Here is a 19265-nt window from a genome sequence, read left to right on the forward strand (position 1 = left end):
AGTATAAACAAAGAAGTTACAGAAGAAATGGGTTTTATCATGCTTTTCATAAGAAAATATGGGATTTTCTTGAAGGACACTTTCAACAGATACCAAAGAATCATTTTACTTAAGGTTATTCATTTATTACACCGGATAGCATAAGGTTTTTCTGGGAAAGATATCGCCCTTTTCAAAAGAACCGAGAACTGTCTTTCTAAAAAAAATGCTTATGAACTCACCAGCTTTATGCTGATACTCTTTCAAAACTGTTTGTATTCTCAGGAAATCAGTAGACAGGTACTTCCAAGAGTTTTGAGAAGGCGGAGCGTTAGAGTCACGTCTTTCTATTTTACTTTCGATATAAACAAAACTATGTTTCAAGTGAATGTAAACCTTTTTTTTCATGTATGTATTCAATGTTTGGTTGTGTTTACTATGATTGCTATGATACAATTGTTGTGATACTACACATGACGTCCTCCACCCCCGAACGTTTCCGCCGTTCCGGTTTGGGGGTGTGACAGATTGGTATCAGAGCTATTGTTTATAGTGAATTAAGTATACCGAACCTTACATGGTATACAACTATAAACACTAAGGGGCCGAAGTGCTCTGAACTAAAAGTATACTTTTAAAAATATAAGTATTTTTATAACAACGTATATGAGTATACCCGAGTACCAGAATTCCTGTCATAAGTAGAACAAAACAAAGGTATTTGGATGTTGGACATTGCAGTTAAACCTGGACAGTTATGTAATCATATCTGGGATCAATATAGTCTGATCAACTATATTCATTTGAGATATGACCAACATGTGTTTGGGAGTGAATGTAGTGTTGCAACAAGTCTAAAACTTACCTAGATACCATAAGAGTTCCAGAACCAAACATAAAGGTTAAAATACTGTAGGAGTATTTTAGGATGCTATAACCACCTAACCAGAAACTTACGAAAATTCATTTTTCAAGAATCAATCACGTAACTATAATACAATGGAAGTATTATTAGATTCGACGCCTATTAACTATCCCTTACCACTATATCGCGTAGATAGCATTGATGGATTCCATCTCCCTGGCGACCCGTACTTTCCCAACCAAGGAGATGACGGATGGCTCGAGCCAGAGCCAGAAGAAAACCATGAAATTCCTTTGGACGATGATTTCGCCGAACAATTTCCTGAAGAGACTGACTCAGAACGCGAAGTTGAGAACCTACCTCAAGTGGCCCCAATACCAAATCCTAACTATCGACTTGAATTCCAAAGTCCAACGCCTATGTAGGTCGGGAGTCTGAATAGGTGGAGCCACGAGCAAGGCCAACCCCTCCCATACAACGGAAACCACAACTTTTACAATCTGAACGAAGGAGGCCCCGCAGACAGGGCCCTTCCAATCCTGATACGCCGAGTGGCTCGCAATGTGGAGCTAGGTGTGGCAACCCTTCAGCGAACTGTAGAACTCGAAGCGGATTCAAGCACCAGCACGGACCGTATTCGCCTCCTGGAGATTGCTCATGAGAGAGCTGCAAGGGACAATGAAGCTCTGCAGCGAGAATTAGCTACAACTCGAGCCGAAGTCATAGAGCTTCGGGCACGCCAGTCAGGATACGAGAGACGCCTACTTGGTGTGGAGCGTCAGCTGGCCGAATTAAGGTTTCACTTGAGGGGTACCCGTCACCGATAGGAGAATACTCTACTCATCTTTCCTTTTGGTTTAAGGAATAATTTTCCTATTTATGTTCTAAGTAACTCTTTTCCGTGAACATTTCTGTCTTGCAAGTACTGTCTCACTAGTCCTTTATGTTGTCAAGATTCTCTCTCTGTTGGTATGACTTTGACCCGCTCTTAGGTCAAAGTTTCCGAACTATGTGTAATCTCAGTTCCAACTATAGTGGCAACAATCCTATTTCAGTTAAAGATTATCATTATCAAAAGTATACCTTAGATCGATAACATGAAAATTAAGCAGCTTTATCAAAGTCATACCGCTGTATCATCTTTGAAGCATTTAACATAGGCTGTACTCTTACCCTAGACGATCGTTCCTTTCCCCATCGATCTCATGTCGGTCTCCATAAGAAGCTTCGATGTCATAATCGACATGGGATGGTTGAGCCCCAATCGTACTGATATCCTTTGCTTCGAGAAAGCTATTCGTCTCAATCTTCCCTCTGACGAAGCTCTCACTATTTACAGTGATAAACTTAGTTTGAACCTTCGTATCATTTCATGCGTCAAAGCCCAGAAGCATCTGCAGAAGGAATTGCCATTCAACACTCAAAACTAAGATAACTTCGATTCAGAATATACTCGATTCGTAACATCTAGGGACGTACCCTCGTGCGTCTTTTTAACCTTTGACGGCATTGTGCCACCTCACGAACGTCTCGTCAGAAATTCATTCCAGAAAAGCCAATTCAAATCCAAAAGTTTATTTCATATAGACTTCCTTTATGGATGAAACGCAAAAGTCAAAGACCTCGAGAGCATCCCCGAAGTCTGCAACTTTCCTGATGTCCTTCCCGAAGATCTTCCAGGGATTTCTCCCGAGCGCGAAGTCGAGTTTCGTATCGACTTAACCCCCGGAGCTACTCTTATAGCTAATTCTCCATATCGTCTATCGCGCGACGAAAATGCAAGGGTTATCCATCTAGCTCAATGAGCTGAGTAGCGAAGAATTCATAAGTTTATTGTATGCGAACTTTATTATAAATTGTTTTCAAATCTTTTCGAAAGTTGGAAATCGATATTCACCAATCGAAGGTAACTTAGTTCGGATGACACTCGGTCTCTAACCATTCTAGAAACTTACCTCTATTCTTACTAGGACCACATCATAGGGATGTGGGTCGAATCAATGAGAACCAGATAACAAAATGGGGAATTTTCATGCATACATATAAACATTTAGGATGCATCCAGAGGCAACCATTGTTGCTCACAAGCTCTTTTCTTGACATTTAGCAGATCATGCCTCCGAAGAAACGTAACCAGCCCGCCAGTAAGACACCAATCCTTCAGATAGATTCAGCTACGTTCCAAGCTACCATCACGGCAGCCGTAGCAGCCGCCATAGCTATCCTTAACACCAACAACGCAAATGTGGGTGGAAACATTAAAGGCAACCCTAATCTTGGTGATAACCAATTTCAACAGCCAGTGCCTCCTAGAAAGGACACACCTGACTTCAAACCTAATACCTGTTGGATTAGGTGTCTAAGCCCATAACTATAATTGGTATGTACTTGAATTGATAGCAGCACAGTCCTTTTGGGTTGCCCTCAACCTAGCAACTGGACAAGGAAATTATGAAAGGAGAGATATTAATTTATAAGATTAATAAATTAATATAAATGATTTATTAATATGTTAAAAGATTAATATATTAATTAGAAATCATTATGTTTAATTAATAGTTAGCCAGAAATTAATCAGAATTAATTTTAGGGTTAAAAGTATTAATTATAAAGTACAGGGACTAGTTTGCAATTATCTAATAGTTGAGTGGAAGGCTCCAGAACCTCCTTGGAAGGAGGTGGACGAAATCTATAGGGGAAACCTTAAGGATTTCGTCCAAGGGGCTTTGGATAAGGCCTTTGGGTTAGCTTAGGCCCTAAGCAAAGGAGTATTAGGGTTTTCCCTAAACCCTAGATCCCTCAGCTATATAAGGAGCCTCCCAGCTCCTAAAATCGGCCACTCCTACCTTGGAAGAAACCCTAGGCTGATTTTTGCATACCCTACCCTCTCTCCTTCAAGTTTCCTTCTTGCTAGTTCTTGGGTGTGATTCCATTAGAGGCATTACATTTGTGGTGCTAGGCTTCCAAGAAGATCAAGTTCAAGAGGATTAACAATTGTTTGCTATAACAATTGAAAGGTATGTAATTCTAAAACCCTAGTTTGTTAATTTCAAAATTAGCCTCTCTCCTCTAGGGTTATTGTTTGCAATTCAAAGTTATATGTTCAATAGTTAAAACATAGATCCAAAGTAGGTTGCATGTGAACTTAGGAATTGTTTTTCTAGTTTATTTGTTTTACCTAAAACCCATTAGTGGTATCAGAGCCATTGTTTGTTTTAAATTGAATTGCTATAATAGTAGAATTGCAAATTAGGGTTTAATAGTGTAGACAAGGCATGCTTGTGGCATTGTCGACTTGGACACATTAACAATAAACGCATAGCCCAACTCCAAAAGGATGGAGTGTTGGAATCATTTGACCTAAAATCAGATGATATGTGTGAATCTTGTCTTTTGGGAAAGATGACAAAATCACCATTCACAGGGTCTTGTGAAAGAGGTGAAGGTCTGTTGGATCTCATACACATAGATGTGTGTAGGCCCTTCAGATCAACTACAAGGGATGCTAATCGATTCTATGTGACTTTCACTGATGATTATAGCAGATATGGCTATATCTACTTAATCAAACATAAGTCAGAAACCTTTGAAAAGTTCAAAGAGTTTATGCATGAAGTCGAAAATCAATTGGGCAGGAAGATAAAGGTACTTAGATCCGTTAGAGGCAGGGAGTATCTTAGTATCGAGTTCAACGACTATCTGAAAGAATGTGGGATAGTCTCACAATTAACTCCTCCTAGGACACCACAGTTAAATGGTGTAGCTGAGAGGCGTAATCGAACCTTGTTAGACATGGTTCGTTCTATGATGAGTCATGCTTCGCTTCCTATTCACTTCTGGGGGTATGCCTTAGAGACAGCCGCCCACATCCTCAATCTTGTCCCTACAAAGAAGGTTGCCAAAACACCTCACGAAATGTGGATGAGGAAAGTTCCCTCGTTAGCACATATTAAAGTATGGGGTTGTGAAGCTTTCGTAAGACGGGAGACTCACGACAAGCTAGCAGCTAGAAGTGAGAAATGTGTTTTCATTGGTTACCCAAACAGTCTTTTGGATATTTGTTCTACAGACCTAGTGAAAACGTGGTCTTTGTAGCACGAAGAGGAGTCTTTCTAGAAAGAGAGCTCATATTCAAAGAGGACAGTGGGAGCACCATTGACCTTGAAGAAATTTAAGAGTTAGCCAATGAAGGAACCTTAGATGAAAGTAGCACTCAACCAGAGGAAACAGTTTCTGTTGAACCAGTTGATAACTCATTACCTCTTCGAAGATCCACTAGGGTGAGTGTGCCACCTGAGTTGTATGGTTTTCATATTACTTCAGACGGTGACACATTCATCAGTGATAGGACACTGGTAAATTTAGATGTACCAGTCACTTATAAGGAAGCAATGGCAGGCCCAGAGGCTTCCAAGTGGAAAGAGGCAATGGACAGCGAGATTAAGTCCATGTATGACAACCAAGTTTGGAATTTGGTTGATAGTGCACCAGGTCGTAAGACAGTTGCGTGCAAATGGATCTTCAAGAAAAAGACAGACATGGATGGAAATGTGCACACATTCAAGGCTCGACTGGTTGCAAAAGGTTTCACTCAAACCCCAGGGGTTGACTATGATGAGACCTTTTCGCCAGTAGCTAAGATTAAATCTATTAGGATATTGCTCGCCATAGCTGCCTTTCATGACTATGAAATCTGGCAGATGGATGTCAAGACTGCTTTGCTTAACGGGAAGTTGGCTGAGGATGTTTACATGAATCAGCCAGAGGGTTTTGTTGATGCAAAGTTTCCCAATAGAGTGTGCAAGCTTGAGAAATCCATTTATGGATTGAAACAAGCATCTCGCAGCTGGAATCTTTGCTTCCATGAGAAAGTCAAAGAGTTTGGTTTCTCTAGAAGTGAAGATGAGTTTTGTGTGTATATCAAGGCTAGTGGGAGTATAGTAACTTTTCTGGTGTTATATGTCGATGACATATTACTCATTGGTAACGACGTTCCAACCTTGAAAGATGTTAAGTCTTGGCTTGGAAAGTGTTTTGCCATGAAAGACCTTGGAGAAGCTGCCTATATTCTTGGGATTAGAATATTGAGAGATAGAAAGAAGAGACTAATTGGACTTAGTCAGAGCATATACTTGGATAAGGTACTAAAGAGGTTTAGTATGGAAAATTCCAAGAAGGGAGAGCTACCTATCCAAAGCAATACCAAATTGAGTAAGACTCAATTCCCGAGTACAGATGAGGAAATAGCAGACATGAGTCGTGTACCTTATGCTTCCGCTGTCGGATCGATCATGTACGCTATGACATGTACTCGCCCTGATGTGACATTTGCTTTGTGCATGGTCAGTCGCTATCAGGGAAACCCGGGTAGAGCTCATTGGACAGCGGTTAAGAATATACTCAAGTATTTGCGAAGGACAAAGGACTGGGTCCTTGTGCTTGGTGGCAATGATACTTTGAGAGTAGATGGTTACAGTGATGCCAGTTTTCAAACGGATAGAGATAACTTCCGTTCTCAATCTGGCTGGGTATTTTTACTGAATGGAGGAGCGGTTACTTGGAAAAGTTCCAAGCAAGATACATGGGTTGATTCTACTTGTGAATCAGAGTACATAGCAGCAAGTGAAGCGTCGAAAGAAGCAGCTTGGTTAAGGAACTTCATCGGAGATCTCAGAGTTGTTCCAACCATCCAGGAGCCTATGGAACTGTTCTGCGATAATGAGGGAACGGTTGCCTTAACAAAGGAACCGAGAGATCATGGTAAAACCAGACATATCGACAGAAAGTACCATTTTATCAGACATAGAGTAGAAGAAGGCCATCTTGTAGTAAATAGGGTGTCATCTGAAGATAACCCAACAGACCTCCTCACAAAGGGTCTGAGTAGGGCTAAGCATATTCAGCATGCTCGGAGCATAGGACTGAAAGATGATATTAGTTTTAGTAGTTAGATTAGTTCTAAAACTTGTAACAAAGTAAATGTAATTGACTTTTGGTGATTAAATAATAAAGTATTATTTATGAGTTTGTTTGCTTCCTTTTGTCAATTGTTTATTGTGTTTCATTTTTGCATGTTTTACTTCCCGAATAATAAGATTATTCAAACTCCACAGTCGCTCGTACTTTTGGAAGTAAGTAGTGAATTAAGACTGTCATGAATTGGATTGCAGATTGTCTGAGGATAGACATGGCAATAGAATTGCTGCAATGTTCATGAGTACTCAGAAATTGAGATTTGAGTATTGGATAAACCCTCGCTCAGAGTATCACTTCATGGAATTCATCACGAGTAATACTGAGACGATAATATCTTATAATCTTGAAACGAAGATATATGAGTTGTAATTTACAAAGTCGGTTATACATTGGTGATACGAAAACGCATCAGTAACTTGGTGTTATAAAACGTATTGTCATGTATAATTTGATGAGTAAAAGATACAAGCATATGAGTCAACGTTTATTTGTTCCTTTTGCCCTAACCGGAAAAGCGATATCTGTGGGCCCCTCGATGATTTGGTGTTGACTTATGTGTTGGGCCCAGCCAAGACTAAATTGATGTGTTCAATTAGAAGTCCTACATCATCACAAATCAGAAATCGGGAAACATAGATTTTGGACAAAGAGATTGATTGCATTCCATGTCTTATGTCTGGGGATATCTTGCAAAACGAAGGATTATATGATCACTTATCTAAGGACACGTAACTGACTGGGTCAGAGTTCAACAGCAGCTTTTGGAAGCTACAATTTGCTGGTCAAATTTAGAAGTCATACTAGCAATTATAGTTACAGACTTATCCAAGTGGGAGACTGTTGGATTAGGTGTCTAAGCCCATAACTATAATTGGTATGTACTTGAATTGATAGCAGCACAGTCCTTTTGGGTTGCCCTCAACCTAGCAACTGGACAAGGAAATTATGAAATGAGAGATATTAATTTATAAGATTAATAAATTAATATAAATGATTTATTAATATGTTAAAAGATTAATATATTAATTAGAAATCATTATGTTTAATTAATAGTTAGCCAGAAATTAATCAGAATTAATTTTGGGGTTAAAAGTATTAATTATAAAGTACAGGGACTAGTTTGCAATTATCTAATAGTTGAGTGGAAGGCTCCAGAACCTCCTTGGAAGGAGGTGGACGAAATCTATAGGGGAAACCCTAAGGATTTCGTCCAAGGGGCTTTGGATAAGGCCTTTGGGTTAACTTAGGCCCTAAGCAAAGGAGTATTAGGGGTTTCCCTAAACCCTAGATCCCTCAGCTATATAAGGAGCCTCCCAGCTCCTAAAATCGGCCACTCCTACCTTGGAAGAAACCCTAGGCCGATTTTTGCATACCCTACCCTCTCTCCTTCAAGTTTCCTTCTTGCTAGTTCTTGGGTGTGATTCCATTAGAGGCATTACATTTGTGGTGCTAGGCTTCCAAGAAGATCAAGTTCAAGAGGATTAACAATTGTTTGCTATAACTATTGAAAGGTATGTAATTCTAAAACCCTAGTTTGTTAATTTTGAAATTAGCCTCTCTCCTCTAGGGTTCTTGTTTGCAATTCAAAGTTATATGTTCAATAGTTAAAACATAGATCCAAAGTAGGTTGCATGTGAACTTAGGAATTGTTTTTCTAGTTTATTTGTTTTACCTAAAACCCATCAGTGGTATCAGAGCCATTGTTTGTTTTAAATTGAATTGCTATAATAGTAGAATTGAAAATTAGGGTTTATGCCATTAAACCCTAAAGGCCAAAATTTTCGTTTTTTAGGGTTTTTGGTTCAAAGGGTTTTTCGAAAAACCCTAGCCTCCATGAACCCTAATCGAAATTAGGGTTAGGGTTTTGGAAAACCCTAGCCTCCTCCCTTGAATTTCGAAATTTGCTTGTTATTTTAGGGTTTTATCTTATTTTGGATAATTATTACTTGATTGGATAATTATTGCCTAATTGGATAATTGAGAAAAATAAGGAAATTATCCTTTACCCTAATTTTCAAAATCTAGAGGGATAAGGATTAGGATTAAATTAATTGTTTAATTTGATTAGATAATCCTTACAAGATTTAATAAATTAATTAAAAGTTAATTAATAGATAATTATTAAATTTAGTTATTTGGTTTATTTTAAATTTAAATTAATAGTTTAATTTTTCGAAATTTATATAAACCTTAAAGTTTTAAAAGGTTTAAAACACACCTTATATATGTATTATAATTAAAAGTTTAATATTATATATGTATAAGAATATGGTCAGTCAAATCACTAGTATGCCTCATTCACAAAGCTAGTCTATAAGGGGGGGGGGGGTATAAGGAAACTGCCTATAAAATGGTAGTTGAATGGGTGTCCACTCTCACCCACCGCTTCCTTGATTAGTGGAGGGTCGTTAACAGAACGGGTTTGATAGGACAACTACATCTCATTAAAAGTATAATGTTATTAAAGAAAGTACTAGAACATTATTTTACAAAATCCCAACTCTAGTTACTTTAGGAAAAATGTGAAAAGTATGCTAATCCATGAAATTGCACATTATGCTTTATTGGTCGTTAGTGGAGCGTGTGTGGTTAACCAGCACACTAAAAGGCACTAATAAAGAGTAGTAATGGGTATCTCATAATTGTCATTTTGATGGAGCGTGTGTGGTTTACCAGCACATCAATAGTTAATGATAAAGACAATGAGGTTACCAAGCACATTTGCATGGTTATTCACATCTTGTTTGTGATCCTCGGCATCCTAGTCACAAATAGAAGAGCATAATCTGAGATTAAAACAAGCCATTGAATAGTTTCAATGTATCTCAAAAGAATTAGGAATTTCACTTCGTTTATCTCGTCTAATGGTGGAATTGGTGAATCGTCATTCACCTACCTTTATGAAATTTACACTTGGATCTCGGCATCCCATTTCTGAGTTGTGAATCTTCATAGTTGGATCCTAACCTTAATATTATATCTTTGGGTTATTATATTGATGTATCTTGAAATCTAATTAAAACTTTCTTTCCTTTCAGATGTCTACTCCTGGAAACACTTCTGCTTCATCATCCTCCAACCACAACTTCTCTTTGCTCAACATTTGCTCCAAAGTCGTTATGGATGGCTCTAACTATAACGATTGGATGCGTAACATCAAGATGGAGCTTCGATTTGAGGACAAAGAATATGTCCTTGAAAAGGAGCTCAAAGAGCTCGACGAGTCTAAAGCTACTCCTGAAGAATATGCTGCCTACAAGAAACATTATGATGATGCTACCAAAGTGGCATGCATCATGGTCGCAACCATGTCCCCATAACTGCAGAGGTACTATCAGGACTACCGGCCCTTTGAGATGAACAAGGACCTTATAGAGAAGTACCATAAGCGAGCTCGTCAAGAAAAGTTTGAAGTAGTCAAGTCACTCATGGCTTGCAAGATGAAATAAGGGGAGTCGGTTGTGTCTCATGTGCAAAGAATGCAACGCTACATAGAGCGTTTGGTCAAGCTCAACAATCACTTTGATGAGGAATTGGCCATTGACATGGTCTTGAACTCATTACCTGATTGTTATGGTCAGTTTATTCTAACTTACCATTTAAACAACACTGAGCAGACACTGGCCCAATTGCACAACTTGTTGCAGACAGCTGAAGCAGGGATGAAGGGTAAAAGTATAGCCTCCACTCCTGCAAGTGCCCCTGTCTTGGCTATTGGACAGGGAAAGGGGAAAAAGAGGAAAGGTCCTCCTAAGCAAAACTGGAAGAACAAGGCTCAAGCTGGGTCATCTAGTAATGGCCCAAAGGCTAAGCCCAATGCTACCATTCCCCATGTTTCTGATCCAAAAGATGCAGATTGCTTTTATTGCAATGACAAAGGGCACTGGAAGAGAAGCTGCCCAAAATATCTTCAGGATATCAAAGATGGCAAAGTGAAGCCATCTTCAACAGGTATTTACACTATTTCTTCTAATAACTCATTATCTTCTCGTTCATGGGTCCTTGATACAGGATGTGGTTTTTTATATCTGTTCTGATTTACAGGAGCTAAAAGAAAGTGAGGAGATAGAGCGAGGAAGGATAAACTTGATCATGGGAAACAAGAAGTCTTCACCAGTGACCAAGATCAGAGTTTATCAACTTTTGCTTAGTAATGATGTTAGATTAGATTTATTAAATTGTTGCTATTCGTCTGAGATGACGAGAAACATTATTTCATTTCATGCATTGTTCATACAAGGTTTTAAATATTCTTTTAATGATTTGAATGGTTCAATTTCTGTTTATAAGAATGGTGTTTTTGTATTTGAAGCTTTGCCTTGTGATGGTGTGTATGAAACAGTGACTTGTGTTGATAGCTTAGGAAATAGTGTATTTAATATTGACTTGTCTAATAGTGTAGACAAGTCATGCTTGTGGCATTGTCGTCTTGGACACATTAACAAGAAACGCATAGCCCAACTCCAAAAGGATGGAGTGTTGGAATCATTTGACCTAAAATCAGATGATATGTGTGAATCTTGTCTTTTGGGAAAGATGACAAAATCACCATTCACAGGGTCTTGTGAAAGAGGTGAAGGTCTGTTGGATCTCATACACACAGGTGTGTATGGGCCCTACATATCAACTACAAGGGATGCTAATGGATTCTATGTGACTTTCACTGATGATTATAGTAGATATGGTTATATCTACTTAATCAAACATAAGTCAGAAACCTTTGAAAAGTTCAAAGAGTTTAAGCATGAGGTCGAAAATCAATTGGGCAGGAAGATAAAGGTACTTAGATCCGATAGAGGCGGGGAGTATCTTAGTATCGAGTTCAACGACTATCTGAAAGAATGTGGGATAGTCTCACAATTAACTCCTCCTAGGACACCACAGTTAAATGGTGTAGCTGAGAGGCGTAATCGAACCTTGTTAGACATGGTTCGTTCTATGATGAGTCATGCTTCGCTTCCTATTCACTTCTGGGGGTATGCCTTAGAGACAGCCGCCCACATCCTCAATCTTGTCCCTACAAAGAAGGTTGCCAAAACACCTCACGAAATGTGGATGAGGAAAGTTCCCTCGTTAGCACATATTAAAGTATGCGGTTGTGAAGCTTTCGTAAGACGGGAGACTCACGACAAGCTAGCAGCTAGAAGTGAGAAATGTGTTTTCATTGGTTACCCAAAACAGTCTTTTGGATATTTGTTCTACAGACCTAGTGAAAACGTGGTCTTTGTAGCACGAAGAGGAGTCTTTCTAGAAAGAGAGCTCATATTCAAAGAGGACAGTGGGAGCACCATTGACCTTGAAGAAATTTAAGAGTTAGCCAATGAAGGAACCTTAGATGACAGTAGCACTCAACCAGAGGAAACAGTTTCTGTTGAACCAGTTGATAACTCATTACCTCTTCGAAGATCCACTAGGGTGAGTGTGCCACCTGAGTTGTATGGTTTTCATATTACTTCAGACGGTGACACATTCATCAGTGATAGGACACTGGTAAATTTAGATGTACCAGTCACTTATAAGGAAGCAATGGCAGGCCCAGAGGCTTCCAAGTGGAAAGAGGCAATGGACAGCGAGATTAAGTCCATGTATGACAACCAAGTTTGGAAATTGGTTGATAGTGCACCAGGTCGTAAGACAGTTGGGTGCAAATGGATCTTCAAGAAAAAGACAGACATGGATGGAAATGTGCACACATTCAAGGCTCGACTGGTTGCAAAAGGTTTCACTCAAACCCCAGGGGTTGACTATGATGAGACCTTTTAGCCAGTAGCTAAGATTAAATCTATTAGGATATTGCTCGCCATAGCTGCCTTTCATGACTATGAAATCTGGCAGATGGATGTCAAGACTGCTTTGCTTAACGGGAAGTTGGCTGAGGATGTTTACATGAATCAGCCAGAGGGTTTTGTTGATGCAAAGTTTCCCAATAGAGTGTGCAAGCTTGAGAAATCCATTTATGGATTGAAACAAGCATCTCGCAGCTGGAATCTTTGCTTCCATGAGAAAGTCAAAGAGTTTGGTTTCTCTAGAAGTGAAGATGAGTTTTGTGTGTATATCAAGGCTAGTGGGAGTATAGTAACTTTTCTGGTGTTATATGTCGATGACATATTACTCATTGGTAACGACGTTCCAACCTTGAAAGATGTTAAGTCTTGGCTTGGAAAGTGTTTTGCCATGAAAGACCTTGGAGAAGCTGCCTATATTCTTGGGATTAGAATATTGAGAGATAGAAAGAAGAGACTAATTGGACTTAGTCAGAGCATATACTTGGATAAGGTACTAAAGAGGTTTAGTATGAAAAATTCCAAGAAGGGAGAGCTACCTATCCAAAGCAATACCAAATTGAGTAAGACTCAATGCCCGAGTACAGATGAGGAAATAGCAGACATGAGTCGTGTACCTTATGCTTCCGCTGTCGGATCGATCATGTACGCTATGACATGTACTCGCCCTGATGTGACATTTGCTTTGAGCATGGTCAGTCGCTATCAGGGAAACCCGGGTAGAGCTCATTGGACAGCGGTTAAGAATATACTCAAGTATTTGCGAAGGACAAAGGACTGGGTCCTTGTGCTTGGTGGCAATGATACTTTGAGAGTAGATGGTTACAGTGATGCCAGTTTTCAAACGGATAGAGATAACTTCCGTTCTCAATCTGGCTGGGTATTTTTACTGAATGGAGGAGCGGTTACTTGGAAAAGTTCCAAGCAAGATACATTGGTTGATTCTACTTGTGAATCAGAGTACATAGCAGCAAGTGAAGCGTCGAAAGAAGCAGCTTGGTTAAGGAACTTCATCGGAGATCTCAGAGTTGTTCCAACCATCCAGGAGCCTATGGAACTGTTCTGCGATAATGAGGGAACGGTTGCCTTAACAAAGGAACCGAGAGATCATGGTAAAACCAGACATATCGACAGAAAGTACCATTTTATCAGACATAGAGTAGAAGAAGGCCATCTTGTAGTAAATAGGGTGTCATCTGAAGATAACCCAGCAGACCTCCTCACAAAGGGTCTGAGTAGGGCTAAGCAAATTCAGCATGCTCGGAGCATAGGACTGAAAGATGATATTAGTTTTAGTAGTTAGATTAGTTCTGAAACTTGTAACAAAGTAAATGTAATTGACTTTTGGTGATTAAATAATAAAGTATTATTTATGAGTTTGTTTGCTGCCTTTTGTCAATTGTTTATTGTGTTTCATTTTTGCATGTTTTACTTCCCGAATAATAAGATTATTCAAACTCCACGGTCGCTCGTACTTTTGGAAGTAAGTAGTGAATTAAGACTGTCATGAATTGGATTGCAGATTGTCTGAGGATAGACATGGCAATAGAATTGCTGCAATGTTCATGAGTACTTAGAAATTGAGATTTGAGTATTGGATAAACCTCGCTCAGAGTATCACTTCATGGAATTCATCACGAGTAATACTAAGACGATAATATCTTATAAACTTGAAACGAAGATATATGAGTTGTAATTTACAAAGTCGGTTATACATTGTTGATACGAAAACGCATCAGTAACTTGGTGTTATAAAACGTATTGTCATGTATAATTTGATGAGTAAAAGATACAAGCATATGAGTCAACGTTTATTCGTTCCTTTTGCCCTAACCGGAAAAGCGATATCTGTGGGCCTCTCGATGATTTGGTGTTAACTTATGTGATGGGCCCAGCGAAGACTAAATTGATGTGTTCAATTAGAAGTCCTACATCATCACAAATCAGAAATCGGGAAACATAGATTCTGGACAAAGAGATTGATTACATTCCATGTCTTATGTCTGGGGATATCTTGCAAAACGAAGGATTATATGATCACTTATCTAAGGACACGTAACTGACTGGGTCAGAGTTCAACAGCAACTTTTGGAAGCTACAATTTGCTGGTCAAATTTAGAAGTCATACTAGCAATTATAGTTACAGACTTATCCAAGTGGGAGACTGTTGGATTAGGTGTCTAAGCCCATAACTATAATTGGTATGTACTTGAATTGATAGCAGCACAGTCCTTTTGGGTTGCCCTCAACCTAGCAACTGGACAAGGAAATTATGAAATGAGAGATATTAATTTATAAGATTAATAAATTAATATAAATGATTTATTAATATGTTAAAAGATTAATATATTAATTAGAAATCATTATGTTTAATTAATAGTTAGCCAGAAATTAATCAGAATTAATTTTGGGGTTAAAAGTATTAATTATAAAGTACAGGGACTAGTTTGCAATTATCTAATAGTTGAGTGGAAGGCTCCAGAACCTCCTTGGAAGGAGGTGGACGAAATCTATAGGGGAAACCCTAAGGATTTCGTCCAAGGGGCTTTGGATAAGGCCTTTGGGTTAACTTAGGCCTTAAGCAAAGGAGTATTAGGGTTTTTCCTAAACCCTAGATCCCTCAGCTATATAAGGAGCCTCCCAGCTCCTAAAATCGGCCACTCCTACCTTGGAAGAAACCCTAGGCCGATTTTTGCATACCCTACCCTCTCTCCTTCAAGTTTCCTTCTTGCTAGTTCTTGGGTGTGATTCCATTAGAGGCATTACATTTGTGGTGCTAGGCTTCCAAGAAGATCAAGTTCAAGAGGATTAACAATTGTTTGCTATAACAATTGAAAGGTATTGAATTCTAAAACCCTAGTTTGTTAATTTCGAAATTAGCCTCTCTCTTCTAGGGTTCTTGTTTGCAATTCAAAGTTATATGTTCAATAGTTAAAACATATATCCAAAGTAGGTTGCATGTGAACTTAGGAATTGTTTTTCTAGTTTATTTGTTTTACCTAAAACCCATCAATAGCCTGAAACGAAAGTTCGAGAACGAGAAAGGGAGTTGTTCAACCCAAGGACCTACTGAAAGGCAACGAACTAGGGCAGTCAATACCCCAGTCAGCCCTGCTATTCCAACACCAACCACACCCTACTTGGGAAACCTCCCCTACTGCAGCGAATGCAACTACCATCATTATGGAGTCTGCCGAGTGCTGCATTGCGCTAGATGCAACAAGAAGGGACACACCGCTCGCATCTGTAGGACCCCAGTCGAGTTCATCACTTCGACTACCAATGTTGGGACTAGTCCAATATGTCACCTATGTGGTGGGGTAGGACATTTCAAGAGAGACTGTCCAACAGAGAGGAACGACGGGGAAGCAGGAGGAGTTTGACCCCAAATAATGGGGAAGCATCAAAGAACCCTGGTACATTTTGGTATGCTTTCAAAACCCCGATAATTATTGATAACTATGATTTCTCTCTTTCGTTCAAATTAAATCACCACATTCATATAAAAATTGAAGCCTCAATGGGTAGACCATGATGGCTCAGTAAGTAATCCCGCCTCATTTCCTTGCTTGGTTTAGGATTTAGGGCAGGATTACTCAGTCAAAGGTCTTATCAATCTTAAATATACATGACTTGTATGCACCAAGCGATTCTAGAGAAACCTAGTAAGAATCATTTCATAAGAAGTCATAATTTCAAAGTATCAGAACCCTCGTATTAGTAGTACCCGCCAACTTCGAATCAAAAACAGAAAACACCAGAAACGTACACCCAGAGGCACCAATGTTCTAACAAAACATTTCCCCTGAACTAACTTAACGCGTGATTCCACGACGTCATCCCGCTTAGTCCGACTGAGTCTACATCATACCAAACCCGCCTGTCCCCAAAGAGACCCTGTGTCTTAAATCACTCGACCCCGAAACTCTTGCCACTCGTAACGGCAATCTAGATGCGAACTTCAAGAAAATTTCATCTCCCTTCAAAACCCGAAAGTATTCATGCGAAGAGTATGGCGTCCACCCGTAACCTTTCTCAAGCACCCTCGGTAGACCATTCTGGGATTACCATTCGAGCAACAAGTCAAGTTCAGGCACGGAGGTTAGGAACAAATACGGTTAACCTATCCATGTTTAATGTACATACGAGGGTGGTATATAATTAAGATTCTGCTGACTTAGGATGTGTACGTCCTCCCTATCTCCTGTTCCTTGTCTGGTTGTGGACTTGGGGCAGAGTCACCCATCCGACCATCTTGTCAATCTTAACTATATGCGACTTGTGTACACGGGACAATGATAGATGGACCAGGTATGAGTTCTACCATGAACTTCGGGGCAAAGGTTGCATGGGATCTCGAAAAGGGCATCCTACCAGCTGAATGAACATGATAGAGCGAGCCAAAACCCCCACCCATCACAAAGTCAGAACAGCAGATACAGCAGGGGAGGTCCACTGAAACACCCAGTGAGAACTCGAATATACCTTCGAGAAGTAGTTCGTTTTCAAGGGGTACCTGCATCCATTGTCTCCGATCGGGATTGCAGGGTTACCTCGAGAACTTAGCAGCGTACGTCCTGCCTACTACGTACCGATCCTAGAGAATCGTCTGTCCGACGAGACACTCGTGATATCCTTTGTCTTCTTCCAATTCCATGGATTTTATTCCATGTTTGAATTTTGGGACGAAATTCCCTCTAACGGGGGGATGATGTGACAACCCGAAACTTCTATCTTATGCATCTAGTCAATTCAATCAATGCCAAACTCGTTTCTGTGGCCTTTAGCATTGTTTAAGGGTTCGTTTAAGTGTTCTAAGCTTAAGTACAACCAACATTGAGATTAGGAATGAGTTGCCAAGTCACAAAGTAGCAAAATCGGGCCATACACTCAATTAGGAGCAGGGCCGGCTCAACCAATTTGGGGGCTCTAAGTGAACCAAAAAATTGGGGCCCTTTGACATTACTATACTTAATATTATAAACCCTCCTCCTTTATCCGGGCTTGGGACCGGCAATAATAAACTAAAAAGTTTACAAATGGCGGAGTTAAATTTTTTTTTATGTATATGTTTTTTGTGAATATATTTTAGGACATAAAGTTAATTTTTCTAGACTTTTTAGATGCAAATTCTTTAATGAAATTTTCATAATCAATTTCTTTTACTAAATGTTTTTCAATTGACAAAATAGCTAATTCATTTAATCTTTCTTGTGACATTGTAGATCTTAAATAATTTTTTAACAGTTTTAATTTCGAAAAACTTCTTTCTGCAGAGGCAACGATTACAGGAATAGTTAACATAATCCTATAGGCAACATATGCATTTGGAAAAGAGCTAAATTTTTTAATGTAATTAAGTATATTAATAATTGTATCACGTTCTAAATGTAGAATATGTCTTAAAAGTTTTAGTTCATGAAATAAATCTAAACCATCAATATCTAAGCTATCATCATGCTTTAAATATTTTTCAAGATTTAAACAATGTTCTTTTAAAGTATTTTCATCAAATGATTTTAATTTTTCTATACTAAATAGAAAACCAAAAATATTTTTGAACTCGTTAAATTGCTCAAATCTACTTTTAAGTGAAGTAATGGTTTTATCTACTATGTATAAAAAGTAATCAGTTTTAAATAACTGAATATGAGTTTTAATAGTTTCATTAGCAACATTTTCATCATATCGTCTATTTCTTTGAATGATACGTTTTTCACGAAATTCAGGTTTTATGTTCATTTCTAAAGCCAATTCTTTTGCATAATCTAAAGCCTTTTCAAATCCGTTTTCTCTATATTCTTCAAAGAAACACAAAAGTCCATTTAATGGATCTATAGCATCATCGATACACATATCATTTGATTGCAAACTTTTACTAACAGTGTTAATAGCAAACAAAACATCATACCAAATAATCATTCCTAATAAAAATTCATAGTTTTCAAGTTCATATGTTGCTAAACATTTAGCCTCACTTTTAATTTTTGGATCTCCACAATTTTTGGATAATTGTAAAAGTGTGTTTCTTAATTGTGGTGCTTGGAATCTAATTGCTTTTACACTTTCTACCCTACTTTCCCAACGAGTTTGCGATAATGATTTAAGTGTTAGGTTTGATATATTATCTTGTAATATTTTCCACCTTTGAGTTGATGAAGCAAATATCGAATATATACGATGTATAACTCCAAAAAATTCACTAGCTTTATCACACGAATTAGCCATGTCACAAATTACTAAATTTAAACTATGACAACCACAAGGAGTGTAGAATGCTCTAGGGTTAATATCTAACAATCGTTTCTGTACACCTTGATGTTTTCCTTTCATATTTAATCCATTGTCATAACCTTGATCCCTAACATCATTTATATCTAGTCCTATATTTTTAATTTCATCAACTATAGCATCATATAAGCCTTTACCGGTTGTATTATCTACAATTAAAAATTCTAAAAAGTACTCCTTAACTTCAATTGGAGTTGTTGAAAGATCTAAACATCGTAAGATAATTGACATTTGTTCTTTATGACTTGTATCGGGAGTACAATCAAGTATTATTGAAAAGTATTTAGCCTCTTTTATTTTTTTAGTAATTTTACTTTTAACTTCTTCTCCATATAAACTAATAAGTTCATTTTGCATATTGTGTCGAAGAT

At 38.4% G+C, this 19265-nt stretch overlaps 1 protein-coding gene across 1 annotated transcript; it reads right to left on the minus strand.

The window, feature by feature from the left end:
• Positions 1–17691: 17691 nt before the first annotated feature.
• On the minus strand, positions 17692–19125 carry LOC145129407 (uncharacterized). Its single transcript, XM_079064106.1, has one exon. The coding sequence runs from the start codon at positions 19123–19125 to the stop codon at positions 17692–17694; it is 1434 nt and encodes a 477-aa protein (XP_078920232.1).
• Positions 19126–19265: the final 140 nt, after the last annotated feature.

The sequence above is a fragment of the Lactuca virosa genome, chromosome 1 (assembly GCF_052849685.1).
Source record: "Lactuca virosa cultivar CGN04683 chromosome 1, Lactuca_virosa_CGN04683_v6, whole genome shotgun sequence".
In the NCBI taxonomy this organism is placed as follows: Eukaryota; Viridiplantae; Streptophyta; class Magnoliopsida; order Asterales; family Asteraceae; genus Lactuca; species Lactuca virosa.

Excerpts from the sequence above, each read along its gene's own strand:
- LOC145129407 (XM_079064106.1), bottom strand. The coding sequence starts at position 19,125 with ATGTCAATTATCTTACGATGTTTAGATCTTTCAACAACTCCAATTGAA.